General features: G+C 38.2%; 2 protein-coding genes across 5 annotated transcripts in view; one reads left to right on the top strand and one right to left on the bottom strand.

Annotated features, from left to right (window-relative positions):
• Positions 1-10,373, top strand: part of LOC107811884 (copper-transporting ATPase PAA1, chloroplastic) — a 30,894-nt gene extending 20,521 nt beyond the window's left edge. The window contains exons 12-17 of one of the 2 annotated variants that reach the window (XM_075238737.1): positions 2,926-3,064; positions 4,081-4,178; positions 4,282-4,522; positions 7,951-8,154; positions 8,798-8,878; positions 9,410-10,373. In XM_075238737.1, coding sequence (XP_075094838.1) covers positions 2,926-3,064; positions 4,081-4,178; positions 4,282-4,522; positions 7,951-8,154; positions 8,798-8,878; positions 9,410-9,658 — 1,012 coding nt within the window. In that variant the 3' untranslated portion in view covers positions 9,659-10,373. Of the gene's footprint in view, positions 1-2,925; positions 3,065-4,080; positions 4,179-4,281; positions 4,523-5,828; positions 6,061-7,950; positions 8,155-8,797; positions 8,879-9,409 lie in introns of those variants that run through there. The other variant, XM_075238738.1, reaches the window with a different exon arrangement.
• Positions 10,374-10,717: 344 nt separating this feature from the next.
• Positions 10,718-19,594, bottom strand: LOC107783770 (potassium transporter 7). Of its 3 annotated transcripts, none has more exons than XM_016604790.2 (10): positions 18,927-19,594; positions 16,318-16,546; positions 15,981-16,229; positions 15,778-15,828; positions 14,644-14,904; positions 14,008-14,060; positions 13,731-13,845; positions 13,263-13,517; positions 11,976-12,498; positions 10,718-11,577 (listed from the first exon to the last, which is right to left on the bottom strand). In XM_016604790.2, the coding sequence occupies exons 1-10, from the start codon at positions 19,215-19,217 to the stop codon at positions 11,043-11,045; spliced, it is 2,562 nt and encodes an 853-aa protein (XP_016460276.1). In that variant the 5' UTR covers positions 19,218-19,594; the 3' UTR covers positions 10,718-11,042. The 3 variants fall into 3 exon arrangements, with proteins under 3 accessions (XP_016460276.1, XP_016460277.1, XP_016460278.1); XM_016604791.2 differs by having other exon boundaries at positions 18,916-19,537; XM_016604792.2 differs by lacking the exon at positions 18,927-19,594 and adding an exon at positions 18,388-18,527.
• Positions 19,595-21,629: the final 2,035 nt, after the last annotated feature.

Here is a 21,629-nt window from a genome sequence, read left to right as displayed (position 1 = left end):
ATCAATGCTTCCTTTATTACTATTGTGCCTAAGAAAGAAGGTGCATCTTGTATCAGAGACTACAGGTCTATTAGTCTCGTGGGGAGCATTTACAAGATTATTTCTAAAGTGCTTTCCAACAGACTCAAGAAGGTTCTTGACATGACTGTTTCGTCCTCCCAGAATGCGTTTGTGGAAGGTAGGCAGATCCTGGATGCTGCCTTGGTGGCAAATGAACTTGTAGACTCCAGAAGGAAAAATAGAGATCCCGGCTTACTATGCAAGTTAGATCTTGAGAAAGCTTTCGACCATGTCAATTGGGAGTTCCTGGACTTCATTATGATGCGGATGGGGTTTGGGGAAAGATGGAGGGGATGGATAAAGTTCTGCATTTCCTCAGTCAGATTCTCTGTCCTGGTTAATGGTAGCCCGTGTGGTTTCTTTGGCAGCTCCAGGGGTCTCAGGCAAGGTGACCCCCTATCCCCCATGTTATTCATTCTAGTGATGGATGCTCTGAGCAAAATGATGGATCGTGCGGCGGGCGGAGGCTTCTTGAGAGGATTCTCAGCTCCGATTGGGGTGCTCAGTGCCCGAAGAGTCTCACATTTGCTTTTTGCGGATGACACACTGGTTTTCTGTGATGCCGATATGGATCAGTTGACCTACCTGAAGCAGGTCCTGCAGTGGTTTCAGTTAGTATCAGGACTCAAAATCAACATCGGCAAGTGTGAGATTTTCCCGGTAGGTGAGGTTACTAATTTTGATGCCTTGTCTGGCGTTCTCAGATGCAAGGTGGGCTCCCTTCCCACTACTTACCTGGGCCTCCCTTTGGGCGCTTCATATAAGGATACTACGGTTTGGAATCCAGTGATCGAGCGGGTTGAAAAAAGATTAGCAGGGTGGCAGAAACGGTATTTGTCAAAAGGAGGTAAGGAAGTGCTTATCAAAAGCACTTTATCGAGTATGCCAACCTATTACTTATCCCTGTTGCAAGCACCGGTGAGCATCACAGAAAAACTGGAGCGACTTCAAAGGAACTTTCTATGGGATGCGGCAGATGGAACTAGAAAGTTTCATCTAGTGAATTGGCAAACAGTCACTTCCCCAAAGAAGTGGGGTGGGCTTGGAGTTAAAGATCTTAGGGTATTTAACAGAGCTTTAATGGGAAAGTGGCTGTGGAGATTCGGGGTAAAAGAGCATGCTCTATGGAGGGAGGTCATAGTAGAAAAGTATGATTCAACGGGAGGGGGTTGGAGGACCAAGGCGATCACAACACCTTTCGGGTGTGGTATGTGGAGGAGTATCATGAAGAATTGGGAAGCATTCAGTGGCAACATCACTTACAGGGTGGGAGATGGAAGGAGAATCAGCTTTTGGAATCATAGGTGGTGTGGAGGGGATTCTTTGAGGGTCTCCTTCCCCCACGTCTTCAGAGTATCAAACCAGAAGGAACTGATGGTCCAACAGATTCGCAAGGAGCATGAAGGGGGTAGTATGGGACCTCTCATTCAGGAGGAACATGCAAGATTGGGAGATTGCGGAGCTTCAAGTTTTGATGGCACTGCTATACGGGCAAGACATGCTCCAGCCATCCTGCGACTCTTGGAGATGGGGCTTGCGTGGCGATGGTTTGTTCACCGTAAAGTCTTTTTACCAGAGTATGTTGGTGAGAGAGGAGACCACTTTTCCATACTCCTCGATCTGGATTCCTAGGGCGCCCACGAAGGTGTGCTTTTTTGCATGGCTAGCGGCAAGGGGAGTGATCTTGACTGCTGAAAATCTCCGAAAGAGGGGAATTACACTTGTTAGTTGGTGCTACATGTGTAAAAGCTCAGGAGAAGAAGTTGATCACCTTATGTTGCATTGCCCTGTGTCCTCAGCTTTGTGGAGGGCAATCCTGAATCTCTTTGGTGTTCAATGGGTGATGCCAAGCACGGTAAAGGAAATGTTATATAGCTGGGGCAGTTTTCGTAGAAGAAGAAAGCAAAAGGCGTGGAAATTTGCTCTGTTAGCTCTCATGTGGGTAGTATGGGGGGAGAGAAATAGGAGAGCTTTTGAGGAGATTGAGTCTCCTTTTTCACATCTTAAGAATAGTCTTTTATCTTTGATCGCTTTTTGGTGCACTCACTTAGCCCCTACTTGTATAGAAGATTGGGCGTCTTTTGTAGAGAATCATGTTCTGATATAAATTCTCTACGTCTTTGGTATACTTTGTGTACACGGAAGTTCTCTCCCTTTTGATTAATACAATTTACCTTATCAAAAAAAAAAAGGTGAGGATTGCCCAAGACCATATATGGAGGCAATAGTCCATTCCTCCAACTAATGTGGTTCAACACCTTTCTGCACTCTCAGATATCTCGTGTGGACGACATAACGTGGCTGAATATTCGGTAAACCAAGAATTAGGATGAGTCTGGTTGTGATACCATGTTAAGAAAATATTGTGTCTAACTCAACCAAAAGTTAGCACATAAGGTGAGCATTGCCAAGATCATGGAAGGAGACAACAACCCATTCCCTCAAGCAATATGAAACACTTAACATTTGTTCCTCATATACTTGTTTCGTACTGTTTGAATGATGAGACATGAGTACACTAGAAAGAGGAAAACCATGAACATTTCTGCATGATGAAATAAGAGCAACCAATAAGCACTTAACGTCCTTTATACTCATTGCTAACTCATCTCTTGTTCTAGTTGTTCATTTCTTTTTCTCTGTCCCTTCCTTTTCTAAATAACCTTCTTATTGCTGCTCTCATCTGTTGCTTTGTGAGTTTCCGTGTTGCACTTTAGTTGCCAATCTTTGGATTTTTTTTCTTTGATCAGAAAGTTGACCTATGAAAATGTGTAAAGTTAAAGTGGACTTCAGACACCTTCTGGTAAAAGAAAAGGTGTTAACGATATTTTTTCATTGGAGATAATGAGCCAAGTTTTGGTGCAGACAAGATTCAACTTCACCTTTTCAGTGGTCAGAAGTTGATATTCTGAAGTTTGCCGCTGGAGTTGAATCAAATACCAATCATCCAATTGGAAAAGCAATTGTAGAGGCTGCTCTGACTGCGAATTCTCCAAAATTGAAGGTAAGTCATGCTAAGTGCTCCTTTTCAAGTGTTTACCTATTTCTATATAGGAAGAGTGTCCAAATTATGCACATGCCCTTTGTATTCGAGAATCTCAGCCCTTTGAATTGCATGATATATTAACAGTATTTGTCCATGTTATCTTTCTCTTACGCGCGCGCACACACGCACATATATCGGCGATCCAATGATAATTTGGTTTTACAGATATTAGTAAATCATCGTCTGCTCTATGCCTCAAACTTGTATAGTTCTCCAAGTTGAGATTTTAGAAATTTCAGCTTCCTTATTAGGATAGTCAAATGGAATTCAAAATACCTTCTATTTTTTGTCAACGAGGTTTCAGTTTGCCCCTTGACACGTCTTATTTGAGTTTGTTGAATTGTGTGAACATCATCTAAGCTTAAGTTGTTAGAGATAAACACTTTTATTTATTTATTTATTTTATTTATTTATTTATGGTTGCAACATGCCGGCTCATGTGCAGGCATGATACTTTTCTTTGACCATGGAACCATTTTATTGGTGGATACATGTGAGACTCAGAACAGCAGCCTGCTGTCGTGCCATGTTGCATTGCGTGTACATCTCATTTGAAAGTTTAAGCTGTTAGAGTCTTAGAGAGGAGATTTATTTATTTATTTAGGTCTGCAGTAGAATCCGTCATGTTTAATTGGGTGTTGCTTGGTTATCTGACTGTAACTAGCTGGATTTCAGCTTACAAGCTTGAGACCATTAACTCTGTCTTAATTAGGGCTTGTTGAGGAAGAAACTTTGGGGTATTTTATTGCTTATTCCTTTGTGTAAGACTTCACTACTCTCTCATATATATGTATGTATGTATGATCACATGCTGTTGTTCTATTTGTGCTGGCTGAGCATTAAGATGCAGAGGAGGCATAACACCTGGGATTTCATAATTTAATCTAGGGATATAGTTGGGCTTAGGTATTTGTTGTGTCCACTGTCACCGTGTAGCAGTGTGAGCGTCCAATTTCTTAAATGTGTACATGCAGGTTTTGGATGGAACATTCATGGAGGAGCCTGGATCTGGTGCTGTAGGGTATATTGATAATAAAAGGATTTCTGTCGGCACACTGGAATGGGTCAAAAGGTAGCTTCTTCTTTTTGCACTTCTCACAATCTTTTTCTGTTGAACACTATTTTATCCTTTTCAATACAGTCCCATTTAGATGCTACATCTTGAAACTGTGCAGGCATGGAGTTCTTGAGAATCCGTTCCTAGAATTTGATGACTTTAAGAACCAATCAGTAGTATATGTGGGAGTTGATGGCGCCCTTGCTGGTCTAATTTATGTTGAGGATCAGATCAGAGAAGACGCAAGGCATGTTGTAGAATCTCTGTCGAAACAAGGGATTAGCACTTACTTACTGTCTGGTGACAAAAAGAATGCTGCCGAATACGTCGCATCTGTTGTTGGCATCCCTAAGGAAAATGTAAGCGGTTTCATCTTTCTTAAGACCAGAATCCATCTTAGTTCTGGGACCATTCTTTATATCTTTTTGTGCATTACAAGCTGCCTAGTGGACCTAATGATTCCAAAGAAAAATATCCACAATAAGTAATATAGCTAATGGGTCATCAGAAAAAAGTGATATAGCTAATGATAGGAAGTAACTGCTGCGCTGAAGAGAAATATGCATCATAAAAGCAAAGTAGCTAAAACTGGTAGGAGGAAGTTTTTATGAGCTTTATAATAATAAGACCTTGATCTCTGGTCTCACTCGAAGAATTTGTACTTCATGTCATTCATTGCCTTTGTGATAAGACTCATAAGAGAGAATGGTAGAAGTCCATAACTGACAGTTCGCAAGATGGTTCTTAATTGGATGTACAGCTTATTATTGGGTGACGACACCAATATTTGAACTACACTGAGATGTGAAAGAATTAGCTCATTATATTGTTTCCACAATTCCACTATAGTTTCGGTACATAACGTAGGTTCTTTATGGAGAATTAGCTTAGAAATTAGGGCCAATCTATTAGTCCATGATAGCTAATAGGAATCAGCATCCGTTTCCTTTTATTCCCAGTTGATAATGGCTAACTAAATAGAAATTTGCTATATCAAATTTTCCTGTTCCCCCTGCTTTTTAAAAATGTCCATGAAAATGGACTAATCCGGTCAATTTTGTTGGAGTAGAGCGAGACATATAGTCATGAAATTAGGTGTTGTGTGAAGGATATGGTAAATTAACTAGCAGATTTAAGACGAATACTAACCTCTACGACCATCACTGTGCATGGAAATTATCCTGTTTTTAGTATGTTCAAACTGAATAAAAGTTGAAAGATCTAACTTTTTGGATCAATTAGTTGGACCTTCCTCCAAATATAATAAAACTAAAAAGGGTTATCAAAAACGTATAATGAAACTAAAAGGACATCTCTCTCGTTGAACAATATTTGACACCTCTCCACCTAATGATATGAGCGGATTAAAATTGCATATGTTTTGACAAAAATTCTAATCCTCCTGCCATACCCTATTTTCTTTGTTTCCTGAGCGACATATCCTTTCATTGTTATTCGGTTATTCCTTATTTTAGTTTCCAACTTTCAGATTCTCAAATTGTGAGGATAGTGAAGACAAGTTGCCTTCTTCATCCTAGAAACATCCTAAGAAACCTAACTATAAAAATAACCATAGTTCAATGCACCTTCTTTCGCTCACAATCAAAAGCCTCCCTTATCATTCAATACGAATTCCTTACTATTCCTTTAAATCAATTTGTACAGATTGATATAGAAGGACAGCAAATGGAATCAGAAATAGAAAAGAAAGCATAGGGATCAAACAGTAAGGAGTGGTAGGGAGGTCTGATGCTGGCTGGAATACTCACGAAGGAATGACCGTGATGGTTGTTTGCAGGCTGGGATGACATTTGTGCACCAGTGCAGGGGGAGGGGAGGGGTAATTAATCCACATGAACAGTGGTGTGCTGGTGTCGGTTTCCTTAAATATGAAAAGGTGGGGCTCGGTGGGGTTGAATGGGAGAAATAGAAATTAGTCCGGAACCTCCTCACATACTTTCTCTCTCTCTCTCTCTCTCTCTCTCTCTCTCTCTCTCTCTCTCTCTCTCTCTCTCTCTCTCTCTCTCTCTCTATTTTTCTCTGCAATATTCTTCTTCTCCTTTTATTGTTTCATAACACGTTATCAACACGAGACTCTAACCAATTGAGAGAGACACCTGCTTTGGTAAAACAAAGTTACAAGACCCCCCAAAAAGAGCAAAAACCTAGTCTTGTGGTAGTTACAAGGATCCAACGATGTTAACTACAGACTCTACATCCTCTACAAGGGCTTCTTTACACCAAAAGTGAAACAAAAATATACAATCCATCTGTATCTTCTTTCAAAATTAGCTCTATCTGTAAAGCATCTTGAGTTTATTTCCTTCCATATTGTCCACCAAATACATGCTGGAATCATGCTCCACCATTTCTTCTGCCTCTGTCAAATACCTGGATCATTCCAGCATGCTATCATTTCTGCAGTTGTCCTAGGAACTGTCCAGCTCGACCCTTTCATACTCATGAATAAATACCACAACTTGCTGGTTATTCTGCAATGTAAAAAGAGGTGACTATTTGTTTCAATCTCACCTCCACACAAAAGCACTTTGAGCACAATGGCATTCCTCTTCTCATCAAACAGTCATGAGTCAGAACAGCTTCATTGATACAAGCCAACCAAAAACATGCTATTTTAAAAGGGATTTTCACCTTCCAGATGTGTTTACAGTGCCATGGCCCTGCTTGTAGTTGACCGGAACTATTTAAGTTATCATATGCTGACTTCACAGTATATAGTATATACTCCTTTGCTATTTCTTTCCCATACAATTTTGTCCTCTTCTTCTACAGTACCTTGAAACTAACCAGCAATTTGAAGAATTCAATCACTCTAGTAAACTCCCAGTCATTGAGGAGCCTTCTGAAGGTAACATTCCAACCCTGCAGGCCCCATGTCTCAAACTTTTCACAAGGGTATCATAATCTGTGTTGCTATCATATTTTGCTGACACCATTTGTTTTAAACGGATGTTTAACACTTCATAGTGGCGAAAGAGATATGTTTAATGGAACGTCAAACTAGGGAGGAGCTCTATTTACTTTTTTGTTAAATTAGGGATGGTCGAAGTAATTAACCCTATATTTTTGGGCTTTTTTCACTTTTAGCCCGCGCCAGAAACTATTTACATTTGGTAGCCGAAAAAGTGTATGAAATTTGTATAATTTTTGTATATAACATGCAAAACGTATATATATACAAAAAATATACATTTTTTGGCTATTATTTTGAGAGCGGCTATACAATGTCATTTTCCCTATCTTTTTTATTTCACTGCCTGAGACTGGACCTTGTCACCTTATTGGCTCTTTAGTTTTACTGTTACAACCTCTAAAAAGGAATGTGTGGATCACTAGTACAGAGACCTCTGACCTGGGAGGTTGTTATTGTATGTTTAGCTTTTGATAATATATTCGAGCTGTAATTTTATTGGATTCAATTGGGAAATGCATCTCTTATTGCTCTCTGTCATCTTTTCCAAAATTAAAGGACAGCATTCTACGTAAGTATGTCGGCAATAGAAGCTAAAAGACAATTGCAGAAGTGGAATATAACAAAAATGCTGGTCCCAGATTGGCTGTACTCATTAGTCTTGCACATTTATTAGAAATAAAAATTTTACTGCATTTCTTTTTGGTATTATATGCATGTTTATTTTGATCTGTATAAGCACTGCCTTTGACAGAAATATTTGTTAAACTGTTTTAACCCTTTTGCTAAAACACATTACAACAAGTTCTACATCACTTAATTAGAAATGCCAATAAGATAAATGGTTGAATTCAGGTATTTTATGGAGTCAAACCAGATGAAAAGAGTAGGTTTGTAAGCAGACTACAAAAGGATCAGAAAATTGTAGCTATGGTCGGCGATGGAATAAATGACACTGCAGCCTTGGCATCAGCACATGTAGGAATAGCTATTGGTGGTGGAGTTGGAGCTGCAAGTGATGTGTCTTCTATTGTACTGATGAACGATCGGCTATCTCAGGTTTTCCTCCTCTCTTTTTTGCAACTTCCTTGCCATTCATGTTCTTTTGTCTTTTCTGGAACTAGAGTAATCTTGCCTCAAGCTGCAAACATGGTCGCTTGTTTTTCTTTTCCAAGGTTTCGTCTTGTTCTCTATCCATCTCTCTCCACCTTCAGAATACATGCTGAAAATATTGTATTTCTACAAGTATAAACAGTTATTGCATTATACTTAAACTACTAATGGGATTGTTTGGAACGGATAACTACTTTTTCTAAAAGAGCCATTTGAATAATGAATTCCCTGACATAGCATTCGGGAATGAAAAATCCCATGCTTATATGTTAATTTCTGAGCATCTTGAATAAGTTGACTGTTAAAATATGCAATACCTAGCCTCAAAGGACCATCTGCAGGTGCTTGTCACATACACCTTATCTAAACATTTACTTACCTTGTTAGAGAGAGCACAATTTTAATTAATTGTGTCTTCTATATGCTCATGTACAGGTTTTGGGTTGAATCTTGAATCTATACATATATACACACACACACACACACACACACACAGAGATCTAGATCTGGATACTAAAATTTCTTTATGATGTTTTATCTTGCACGGTGTGTTGTACCATAATTTTTGAACAAAATCACGTTGCTGCAGTTGCTCGATGCTCTGGAGCTAAGCAGGCTAACCATGAAGACTGTAAAACAAAACCTTTGGTGGGCCTTCGGATACAACATTGTAAGTTTTTCATCTTAGCTGTCCATTAAGCGAACAGGAAGTGTTTCTATGTGCATTATCATTTTAGACAAATAAACTGGTTAATCTATAGAGAACAATGATTTGCTACATGCAAAACATTGATTAAGGACTTAAAAGTTAGAATGACCATTATTAAAGCGTATTCAAACTTGTGGGAGGGGAGAAGACTCTTGCTTCTTGTCCTCCACAGTAAGTCGTTCCTTTTGGACACCTAACCAATATCTGTCAGTTTGCTTGAAATCACTGATGGGAATGCTCTTTATTCTTTTTTTTATTACTGATGGGAATGCTCTCTCTCTCTCTCTCTCTGCATTTCCTTTATTTTTCAAGATCTTGAGTAGTCGGTCACATATTGAAGATCTAAAACTACGTATATGTCACATATCTGATTCCATATTAATCTTGCTGCTGATAATTTGTGTGCAATTGTATCCGCAATTTTGAGATATTCATACATTTTATTTGGTTTCTTCTTCATATTGTCTTTCTTCTCATCTTTGCTCACTACAGGTTGGAATTCCAGTAGCTGCTGGAGTCCTGCTGCCATCTACTGGAACCATGCTTACTCCGTCAATAGCAGGAGCTCTCATGGGCTTGAGCTCTATTGGCGTGATGACAAATTCATTGTTGCTGAGACTCAAGTTTCAATCAAGGCAGAAGGAAATTCATGGACCATCAGTAATAGTTGAAATTCCTTCTGATGCTTCTAATAGCTTGAATCAAGAAAAGTTAAGACACCCGTATCCAACCTCCAGATAGTGATCCTACAAAGCCAAGTCAGTGATTGATTCTGACATTCAATTATCCTCGGCTTCAGATACCTACCAATTGAAGGGATCCTAACCGTGTAACTGCGCAGTTTGAAGGGACGGGAATAATGGAATATGCTCAGCTCAAGCTTATGCGGTTTTATATGGTTGGGAGATTGAGAATCATTTTGTTCATCACAGATTACACATGCTAACTACTTAGTGAGTATATAAGTTGCTAGGCACTGAATCGACCTGTCTAGGAGTTGCATACAGTTTGGTTAATGATGTGAAGTGTAATTGTCAGTTTGTGCCAAGAAAATGCCACTGGTAGATCTCTGAATTTGAGGTACAGAATGACGTCCATTATCGCCTTTATTTTTCATAACCGAGATCTACACAACATGCCAAATGAGGAGGATGGGCTGCAATAAAGATTAAAAAGATATAGAAGATAACGAAATCCAGTTCCCCGTCGGTATGGATTGGAGGAAAATGAAGCGTTTGGATATAAATCAATGTACTGTAGTCCAATCTTAAATTTAGTTGGAGTTGGCAATGTCATTCTATCATATTTGGATTCATTTCATTCCAGTGCTAAGGTGTTATGTCATTTAAGGTAAATTCTGTAACTATAGATTTCTATATTGCGCTTAAACCAACATACAAGTTTAACAGCCAAATCTTTAACTAAGCTAGTCTATATATCATTGGATATTGCATTCTTTTTGTTTCTCTTCAGTAAGTTAGCATTGATTTTGCGAGGTTGTAGATACTTAAGTAAGTTAGCATTGATTTTGCGAGTTTGTAGATACTTCTTCCAAACAACTTTTGGTCTGATTTTGTCCATTTTTTGAATAGTCACCGAATTTCCCATGAATAGGGTCGAACTTTATTTTGTGGTATTTTACATAAGATTCTCTTTAAGAAACTATTACAGGTCTTTTGTCTAGCACATTTGCAATAAATAAAACAAAGTAGAGCAATGTAGGGATTCTCTTCCTAAATGAACTCATCACCGCAATGAGCTGCAAACACACCACTCATCCCACAAGCAAAACCTATAAAATTTACCCTCAAGGTTGAACATCATGCATTATTAAAAAAAAAAATTACAATTACATGGATTTGCATGTCTTGGCAATCATTACAGTCCCAGGTGCAACCCGACAAACTTGGGTGATGAATCCGTTGTATAACTATAACAAACGCAGAATCTTCCAAGCTTCTAAGACGAGGGACATCAAAATTCAGCTCTGGTGTGGTCATTTCTGTGTATCCATCAATCAAACTGTGGCATGATTATGCTGTACATAACAACCAAGTTGACTGATAGGCGATTACCTAAATTTTTGCCAAAATAGCTCATATGGACCTTTACAGAAAAAGCCAACTCACACCATATATTGCATGCCAACTTGCACTAAATGTGAATGTGGTACACTCAAATTGGCAATTCCCCTCCTACTATTCTTTCTCAAGAAAGCGTAAAAATAATTTATGATAAGCTTCTTAATGAACCATGAATCCTTCCTTGCCCTAATATCTCCATGACCAAGAAGATAGACCACACCAGATTCTTTAGCCTTGTGAATGAACGAGAGCTCCTTGTCAAGGGATTGCTCTGCATCAGACAATAACGACTCAGAAGAAGTCCCAGGTTTCAGCTCTTCTGAAGTGCTTTCTTCCATAACTGCCTTTCCTGTGTCCCTAAAATCCGCTAAGAGAGGAACACCTAGTGAATAAACACTTCCATTTGGAGCTACAAGAACCCTTGAGAAGGCATACTCTTCTTCAGAGTCCGAACCATCGCCATCACTTTCAAGTGATCGCTCCTGAGCTTCTCTGCGTATGAACTTCTCGAGACTTTCAATGAGCAGTTGCTCAAAAGTGTGGTGATTTTCTTTACGAGCATCCTTGTACCCATATCTGTGGGTCCAAAGTTTTGGACAGATAAAATTAGTAGCCAAGAAAACTTAAATGCACATCAATTGCAGAAGAGAATGCATATATTATGACAGGAAACTGTTTAAAATTTATAAGCAGCTAAAGCAGAGGGCATACAAGATAAGCTGGTCGTTTAGCCATTATTTGTTTATAGAAAAGAATTAACCATCATACACATAGGTTTGCCCAAAAGATTTAAGAAATTTCCAGCTTCTCAAAGGTAACTGTCCGCCACACATTCATTTAACCATCTGTCATGCAGCAGTCTTAATAAGGTTGGTCTCCAGATTTGTGCAAGCGTGTAGATTTATTCTAGCTCTCTTTCACATCAGTTGGTCTATGTAGTGAAGGCACTAGCAAAACAGGGAAATTTAGTATACCTGGCAACACAACGGAATATGTGGTAGCTTTTGGGGCAGACTCGCCTGAACAGGAACCTTTCATTCTGAGGTACAACTGGAACAGGAACATATTTTATACAAACAAAAATGATCATGGAATGCACAGCAGGTAGAGTGGTGAGAAAGTGTCCGAATATGGCTGGTATTCCCTTTGCTAGTTCATTATAAAGCAAGCCAATTCCAGGAGCTCTGATAGTTCCAAGGTTGGGGCCCAGTTCCCGCAACAAATCCATAGACATCTTTTGCTTGACTTCAGTTTCATACTTCAGCTTGCTTCCATAATTCCAGATGTACATAATCAGGAACAAGACTACAGCAAAGACAAGTATAATCCAACTTCCATCTCCCACACTCCATAAAACAGATGAGAAGAATGTTAACTCCAATCCCAAGAATATAATGAGAAAACTTAGCACAATTAAGATGTTGATCTGCCATATCAGAAGCATAACAATAGTAACCAATATTGTTGTCATCATCATCACCCCAAGCTCCGCTACAGCTGTCAAACAGGGTTTGCATAAGAAATCAACAAGGCAGTCAATAAATAATTTGATGAAAACTTGGAAGCACCTTATGTTTTTCATCTAAAAAGACAACTACACAACTCTAAATTGAAATCCAACAACTACAAGAATGATTTCTCCTGCCTACCATAGTTCACAAGTAATAACTCTTCATACCAGGGGTACGTTAAGTTTCTTCATGAACAAATCAATCATTGTACATATACTACACACTTCAAACGGACTGTACCGCAAAAGAATATGTAGAGCATCTGATGCATGAGAATTAGGGTTTCAATGACAACAAACCAGCACTTTATCAAACATTCTACAAGTGTTTCCTGTCATCTTCAAATTTTGGCATTGATAGCTTGAAAGATAAAATTAAAATATTGAAAGATAGTACGACATTGTAGATTTTCACAAATGAGTTTGAAAACACACTGCGTTAGTGCGTTTCCAAGGATTTTAATTCTGAACACCGGGCAAATCAATGTAATAACAAGTAGATCTTTTTTTTTATAAGCGACCATCTTATATAAACAAAAGAAGCACAACGATTATGCAGTGGTTACATCGGGAGACAAGTTAACAAATAACAAGACACTAGATGGACAAGGTATTTCAATTTTGTATCTACCAACTTTCAAATATTTATCAGGAAGCTCCATGTGCACATCACAACAAACAATAAGCATTAAGGTAAAACAGAGAGAGCAATCAGCAACGAAATTGCAAGGTCTAAAGAGAAAAAGATTACCATAAGCATTTCCAATTTCATATATACTTGAGATAGAGCAGACCAACACCAAAGACAACGCCAGAAGAAACCAGTTCATGACTGGTATATAAATCTGACCCATGAACTTCCGAGACGTATGAACAATCTTAAGGCGAGGGAAGCAGCCTAGAGCTGTGGATTGTTTAATGCAAGAAAAAGTTGCTGTGGTCATTGCTCTACTGGCAATCAAAGCAGCTATATTGGCAATCAAGAAGACAGGCCAGAAAGCTCCACCTGCATACAATTGCAGAATTTCACCCAACTACTTTGTCTGTGTGCCCTTCTATATTCAGAAACGTATCTGTAATGAGAACTACACAAAATCATGACACTTCTGTTTCGATATATATTGTTATGTCTCACGTCGTTATTCTCATAATTTTTCCAAAATTAATTATAAATAAACAAGATGTTGTCAGAGTGAGTGCTACAGGACTAGAAACTTACTTGGCACAGAAGAGAAGAAAGCTTGTGTTGTATCATCATGGTTCTCCATCAGGTAAGCAGCTTGACCAAGGTATCCCAATAGAAGGCATGGCAGCACAAGGAACATAAATGTAAGCTGCAAATTAAACAACGTTATATAATCAATAACTATCTGTCAAATTGGACATCATTAGTGACATATAAGAGGGAGGCAGGGTTATATCCCAAAAATGCATGGATCTATTGTTTATATTAATTGCAGCACCCATTTCCACCAAAAAACTCTCATGCTGCATACCTGAACTGACCTCACCGAAAAATAGCAAAGATCTGCAAACATTGCTTCTGAACCTGAATTTCAGAATTAGTGATCAGCTATATATCGCAGAAAATATATAAAAGAACAGGCTATAATGGAAAAATTATAAACACAACATATCCTAGAAACTCAAAAAGGAGATACTCGATCTGTTTATGCATTTTATAAGCCCAAACAAACTCTTCGAGAAAAAAGGGTGATACAACAGATAAGCAAAAGCTATCTTTGTCCAGATGGTACAAGAAGAACATTAGGAAAATACTGTGGGCCAATATCAATGCCAAGTTTAAAGGTTTGTGCCATTCAAAATCCATGCTCTCACTTCCCCCCGGGGGGGATAAGAAATGGATAGGTTAAAAATGATGCTTCTTAGCAATAAGTTTGCAGGAAAATGTTAATGAAGTAAATTGCAAATACATCTCATGCTGTGCCAATATGAAGAGAATAGAGAAGTCCAACATTCAGAAAGCAAGCTCAGTGGAGCAAACATCAACCTTGTTGACTCAACTCAATTAAACCCCATGGAAAGAAAATCACATAGAACCATCCCTTTAGTTTTCTGGCCATCAAATTACAGTGTCAACAATCAAAAAGAATCAGTTCTCAGGTGTCTACCTGTTGCACATAAAAGACAACCACCAAGAGAGTACCAGGCCTTTGTTGAGTTGTGCTTGAAATAATAGTATATGTGAACAGGATTAAATGCCCTCCAAACACGAGAATCATACTTAATGAGGTTGTAGACACCAATACCACCCAGGGAACAAAACCATATAAACAAAGCAGGACCAACAACAAGACCCACTTTACTTGTCCCATACTTCTGTACGCTGAAGAGAATTACAAGAAATGCCACCGAGATCATCACTACTTGATCTGCAAAAGAAAATGAAATCTAAGAAACTTGAAACAAAAGGGCTTGACGGTGCAAAATTATAAAAGAGTGACTGGAATTCATTTTCTCGTCTGATTTCAGAAAGTATTCCGGATTTAGTTTTAGCACTTTCTGCTCAAGTGATATTCAGAAAACGAGTTTTTTATAAATCAGTGTTGGCCCAAATTATCGCATCTTCAATTTTACTAGCAAGTCAATAACTCACAAGAATCCCCTTCATGCAACCACATTCATTGAGTGCACTAATTGTGCAGTAATAATTAAGGACTTCATCACCACGAGATTCAAAGAACAAATACTTGAGAGTAATTGAGCAGCAGCAATTCCACATCAAACTTCAACAACATTAGATATGACAATCCAAAAATAAAAGGCTAGTAAAATCACTACATCAGATGATATAATTAGGCCTATATTAAGGTCATGATGGAGATATCTCATATCACACACATAGTCTTCCTTTACCAATCTTAGTTCTGACATTATTCACTAACAACGAATACTCAGCAATGCAACATGCAACATAATCAGAAAATCCTTCAATTACTGAGCTAGGTGATGGCAGTGAAGTTTACACCTTGTTGCCCGTAAACTATCAGAATATAAAGCAAATTTTGAACCATTTCTTGATTAGCATGTGTCATCTTGCAAAGAGTGCTTACTTTCTATATATATATTTCCAATTTTCACAGATGTCCTTAAAGGGGTGGTGGTATCATGGAAATTATGAGCACTCCATTTTGTAAGACTATTTCAGTTTGTGAATCTTTTATAACTGACAGAGTAATAGATCAATAAAAAATGGCAATGCTATCTATTTCAGAAAGTGAACAATTTTGTACAGATAGTATTACCTTGCTTAACCCCAGAAACTCCGACTTTTAAGCCACCAACAGCAGACATTACTGCATCAGCAATAGTTTAAAACTAACATTAAGTACAACAAAGAAACAAGGAAGGCTAATTTATACAAAAGAAAAAGGAACCCAGAGGACCATAATACGGAAACCATCCACTTCTGAGAACCAAAAAAATTTGTAAAATGTCCTAGGGATACCTGACATAGCAGGTGTAACAACACCGTCAGCAATCACCATTGAAGTGCCAGCGAGAACTAAGATCAGAAGAAGTTTTTTCAATGTCAATGAAGCCTCTAGTCTTTCTTTTAGTTTTAAAGATCTCTCAAGTTCTGGAGATGGCACCTTTAGTCTAAAGCTTGATATGCGAGCATCTGATGGAAGTTGATTGGGGAGAAGATTAACCTTTGCATGCCTACAAAGCAATGAGTACAAAGCAAAGGTACCACCTGCAGTTATTAACCAACTAATTGAATAAATCAGAGTGTAATGTGGTAAATGTCATGAAACGATTAGCCAGTTTAAATGATAGCTTACCTTCACCGTCATCGTTGGCCCAAAGAACAATAAGGACATATTTAACCAAGGGAATGAGGATTAAGGTATATAAAACAAGGGATAATGCACCAAGAACGTCTTCATTGCTATTGACCGGGGCCTTACTAAACATCACACTAAAGGTATACAAGGGACTTGTTCCCACGTCGCCAAAAACAACTCCAAGAGTCTGAAAAGCCAACAGGATTGTCCTACCCGCTGAGACATCCTGCAAAATACACATTAAATTTAGATAATTCTGCATCTGTTGTTCAAAATCAAAATCAAGCAAGTTTGGTCAAAACATAAGTCAAATAAAAGCCAGCATTCCCTGGAAAGGACCTTTGCCCAACGAAGTTAAGATAAAAAGCAGTATTGTCAAAGGCTTGTTTGAGGCATGCTTCAGCCCTGAAGCAAGGTGCACAATAGGCTGAGTGCTTCGCCTCCCTTGGGCAGTGCTTTAGTTCAGGCACCAAGCCGCTAAGGCTTACATCTCATCACCAATAACCTATAGGCTACGTATTGAAGAAGACAGCACTACACAATAGCTATTCCAATAATTCTTTTCAATTCTTTTGTCCAAATAATTGTTGTTTTTGCTTATTGTTATTTTCTTGTATTACATGTATTTTTTCATTGCATCTTCATTTGCACCTTTCTCATTAAAGCTCGCACTTCATGAGCTCTTTGCACTTAAAAAATCAACAGACTTTAACGCTTTTTCTGGTTTTCATGTTCGATAGAAAAAGGAACCATTAGACAAAGCCAAAGGCAAATTGCAGGTGAAGGTTCTCATATTAAGTCTATCACTGATCGGTGGTTGACGCAGTCAAGAACTTAGGTGGCGTTTGCATCAAAATTTGAAGAAGAGATTTTTGCAAATAAAATCTTTTAGAAAAAAAAAAATCAACCAAACAACAAGAAAGAAGAAATTTTCAGTTTTTAGGTGGTGTTGCTTCAAAATTTGAAGAAGAATTATTGCAAAAAAATGGAGAAGGGTTTTTGCAAAAAAAATAATAATAATAACTTATTTGCAAAACTTATTTTCAACCAAACATCAAGAAAGAAAAGTTTTTTCAGTTTTCCAAATAAAATTGATATCTGTTAGTAGTGCCTGACTTGGTATTTGGTTCAAAAATAGCTTTTGCAAAAAAAAAAAAAAAAATGGAAAAAAGAAAAAAATACAAAACAAGTTTCCAGATTTTTTGAAGCAACTGCCAACCTAGAAGCTTGTAGTAACTATATCCTCTTTCTAGTATTTGTTATTAGTACCTGACTTGGCCCATTATGACTAGCTGGTGTTAGCTCATGTGTGAAGCATTACCATTTATCTTGTAGCAATACTAGCCGGCAGATTCTTCGCCCCTTTTTTTTAAATGGTAAGGTACTGTGGATAACAAAAAAGTGAAAAACCACCACTAAGAGATTCTTGGCCCCTTTTGCGCCTTGATTTTAGCCTATTTTTCTGGCAGCATCATTTTTCTTTTAAAAGATTTGCAGCCAATGACACTGTCAGAGCATTCACTGCAGAATGCTGGCTTTGCTTTCAGCCATTTCTTCGGGCTGAAATACTCATTCTTCTGCACACAGCTTCAAGTTTGCTGGATAGTCATTTCACACCTTAATTTGCTACAGGTATAGCCATCAAATGACTTCTGCCCTAGTCTCGATCTACATTGGAAATGTTTGTCTCTAACAAGAAGGTAACTGGTATTTACATGTCATTCATGGTAAAGAAACTATATCAAGCAATGGTAGGATGTGAACATGGACAAAGGGCATTAGCTTAGTCAAAAAGGTGAAACTTCCAGTCAGATTAAAACAACACTAAGTGAGAGTTTCTCGTGATTAACTGTCAGAAAAGCAAACAAGATTGATTACGTGAAATAAATCGGCATTGGTGAGCTATAAAATGCATGATTAAAGGCATTAATTTAATGGGATGGAGTGCAAAGTTTCAGTAGCAGAAGGAAATATCAGCTTGCAGATTTACTGAGAGAATTTTCATAAACAGAATAGGAGAAAAAAGATAAATGCTTCTGATTACTAAGAAAAGAGCTAGGCACGCACCTAGATCCAGTTCAACAACTTTGTTTGTTCTTTCCTTCTTCGTAAAAGGCTTAAACAAGCTTGAGTTTCATGCTTCTTTCTCTAAGCTTGACTAACTCTTTATGTCCTTTTATTAAAGTCCTTCTAGTCTTCTGTTTATCTACCTCTAGTACATCAAATGAGCATCAACAGACTCCACATTTCAGTTCCTTCTTTTGTTGTTGTTAAGAAAATGATCTCACAGCAAATAGATTCTATGACAGGTTGATCATGTAAAGAAAGAACAGCAATAAAGAGTTGCACCAGCCGCTGGCATTAACTAGCAACATTAGAAAACTTCATTTTTTCAACTTTTTTCAGTAATCAATTTGGAATGACATTGGCCCAAATAAAGTGACCGGATGTAGAAGATTCATATAGCTTATCACAAATAGTTTACTATTAAGGCGTAGTTATTGTTATATTAGTCTGGAAGGTATAAACTGATAGTATAAGAAGCTTCTAGAAAAATTAGTAGGATTAATAGCAAGTGCAAAATAAAGAAATTACCGAAAATTCACCTCATAGTCGTTCTTTTGAGCACCGGGAACATCAAGAGCTTCCACATCAAACGAATCAATACGAGGACCAGTACGGATCAGCTTCTGCTCCGCATTATCCTCATCGTCAGAGTCCAATTCCAAGCCATTTCGCGGTGTCGAATCGCCATCTCCGTCCACAGTATCGCGATCAACACTATCAATCTCCGAATCATCCTCGTCCTGAAATACCCAGCGTGATTCAATCGAATCCATAGACGCTAATCTGCCATTTTCCTGGTCCCTTTCCCTCTCTAAACCCTCGTCCATCATCTCAAAACTACTCTCAGGCTTCGATTTGTGCGCTTGTGAATCAGAACTATGCCATTTCGAAATCAATCAACGGCAAGTGAAACGTTCCTCCGACGACGTATGTGTTTTCATATACGTATGCATTTCTGTAAATATAGACGTAATGGTGTAAAAGAGTAGCTATAGCTGAGAGAGTGCAATGAATCGAAACCCTAGAAGTTAGAGAAGGTTTTGGATGAGATTTTAAAAAAAAATTCAGCTGCGTGTGTCTGGTATTTTGCTTTGAATGGATCGAGCAGTGAGGGGTTACGTGGATGGCAAGTGGCAACGCCTTTTTGTTTGAAACAGCCAAAGCGTGGTGGTGCACGCCGTGAATTAGTAAATCTGCGACAACCCGCGCTTGTTTTGCTTTTGAGCGGATAATTAAAAAGAACGATCCGCATCATAAAGTTTAATTTGCTAGTGTTAATACTGTCTTTACAACCAAACATTAAAAGTATTTTGAGACTTCATTAAAACTTTTATTCCATCTCCTAATAAATATTCCATAAAATATAATGATACTATACAATTTGCTTGATATAAATGTTCAACTAAAAATAATGATGCTATACAATTTACTTGATATGAAGCATGTGCTTAAGGGAACATTATTGTAGCAAGTGCTCATGGACATATTGCAGTGCATATTCGAGAAGTTGTCCTCTTAATTTTCATATTGTTTGGTCCAACCACAAAATTTTTCATAACATACAATGTCATTTCATGTATTTTGTTTTGAAAATACGCATAACAGATCTTTGAATAGTTGCATGAATTCGATCTCCCTAAAAATATAAATTTAAAAAGAAATTTAAGTTAGTAAGGCACATAACTTGAAGAAAATACATCACAACTCAAAAGACATGAAAAAAATAATAGCAGGTAAAGAGTATGCACCTTTTCATCTTGAATAATTAATTCAATTGAGTTAGAATTTTCTGGTTTCTCGCGGTCTGGAACGTGCTATAATCTAACAACACGAACCTTCAAGTTCCAACTTATTTTGGACATTGATATTTCGCTGATATAGTTATAGTTTGGAGCCATACTTTGCAGCAACTTCAAATTGAATAAATCACAATTTGTTTGTGCGAAAGTTATACCCTAAGCAATGTAGAGAAGCAAAACCTAAGCAAAAGTTGTTGAAACAAAGATTTCTAAGGAAATACTATAAAAGGAGTCGGTATCGTAGGTATCTGAAAACCTAATTTTTAAAAAAGGTATGTGCAAATATCAAAACGTGTATTTTGATTGTTTCCTTGTCAAAAAAGATACTGTGATGACCCAAAATATTATCTTTAAATTTAAAAAGTAATTATGTGTTCTAAGACCTCGAAAAGCACCATTTTTATCATTTTCCGACTTGCGTGCGCAGTCCGTATAATTTTTCGGAAAGTTTTAATGTGAAAAATGGATAAAAATGTGAAATAAAGCTTTAAAACTCAACTAAGTTGATTTTGGTCAACATTTTGAGCAAACGGACCCAGATCAGTATTTTGACAATTTCGGTAGGTCCGTATCGTGATTTGGGACTTGGGCGTATGCCCGGAATCGAATTTCGAGGTCCCTAACTCGAGATATGGAATTTTGATGAAAAATTAAAAGCTTGAAAGCTTAATGATTTCTAAGAAATTACTGATGTTGGAATTATTGACCTCGGGTCCGTATTTTAGTTTTGGAGCCCGGTATAGGTCCACTATAATATTTATGACTTGTCTGCCGAATTTGGTGGGAATCGGAGTTGATTTGACGTGATTCGGACGTCCGATTGTAAAAATATAAGTTTTAAAATTTTCTTGAAAACCTCCTTTGATTTGGTGTCCGATTCGTAGTTCTAGGTGTCATTTTGGCGATTTGATCACGCGAGCAAGTTCGTATGATATTTTAGGACTTGTGTGCATGTTTGGTTTGGAGCCCCGAGGGCTCGGGTGAGTTTCGGATAGGCTACGGGATATTTTGGACTTTGAAAATCTGGTATTTTGCTGCAGTAAGTGTTCTGGCATGTTCTTCTTCGCGTTCGTGAAGGTACTCTCGCGAACGCGAAGAGTAAACTGGGCAGTTGAAGTTTTCTTCTTCGCGAATGCGAAGGCTTGGTCGTGAACGCAAAGCGATGGAGGCATTACCCTTCGCGAACGCGACAAGCTCCTCGCGAAAGCGTAGTGTTAGGCACACATGGGGGAGGGTTGATCATTCCTTCATCGCGAACGCGAGCAATGCCTCGCGAATGCGAAGGCCAGGGGGAAGCCTTCGCGAACGCGAAGGAGGACTTGCGAACGCGAAAGCCACGGGCTGCTACTCATCGCGAACGCGAAGAAAGCCTGACCCCTGTGACTTAAAACAGAATCAAAACGGGATTTTTCCCATTTTTCACAAAACCTCAATTATAACTCG

This window comes from Nicotiana tabacum, chromosome 19 (genome assembly GCF_000715075.1).
Source record: "Nicotiana tabacum cultivar K326 chromosome 19, ASM71507v2, whole genome shotgun sequence".
Taxonomy (NCBI): Eukaryota; Viridiplantae; Streptophyta; class Magnoliopsida; order Solanales; family Solanaceae; genus Nicotiana; species Nicotiana tabacum.
Note: the sequence above shows the minus strand (reverse complement) of the source record. Positions and strands in the feature narration are given on the sequence as shown.

Coding starts and splice junctions, on each gene's coding strand:
- LOC107783770 (XM_016604790.2), bottom strand. CDS start 19,217: ATGATGGACGAGGGTTTAGAGAGGGAAAGGGACCAGGAAAATGGCAGA. Junction 16,230..16,317: donor GGCCAACGATGACGGTGAAG/GTAAGCTATCAT, acceptor TAATAACTGCAG/GTGGTACCTTTGCTTTGTAC. Junction 14,905..15,777: donor AGTTTCTGGGGTTAAGCAAG/GTAATACTATCT, acceptor TTTCTTTTGCAG/ATCAAGTAGTGATGATCTCG.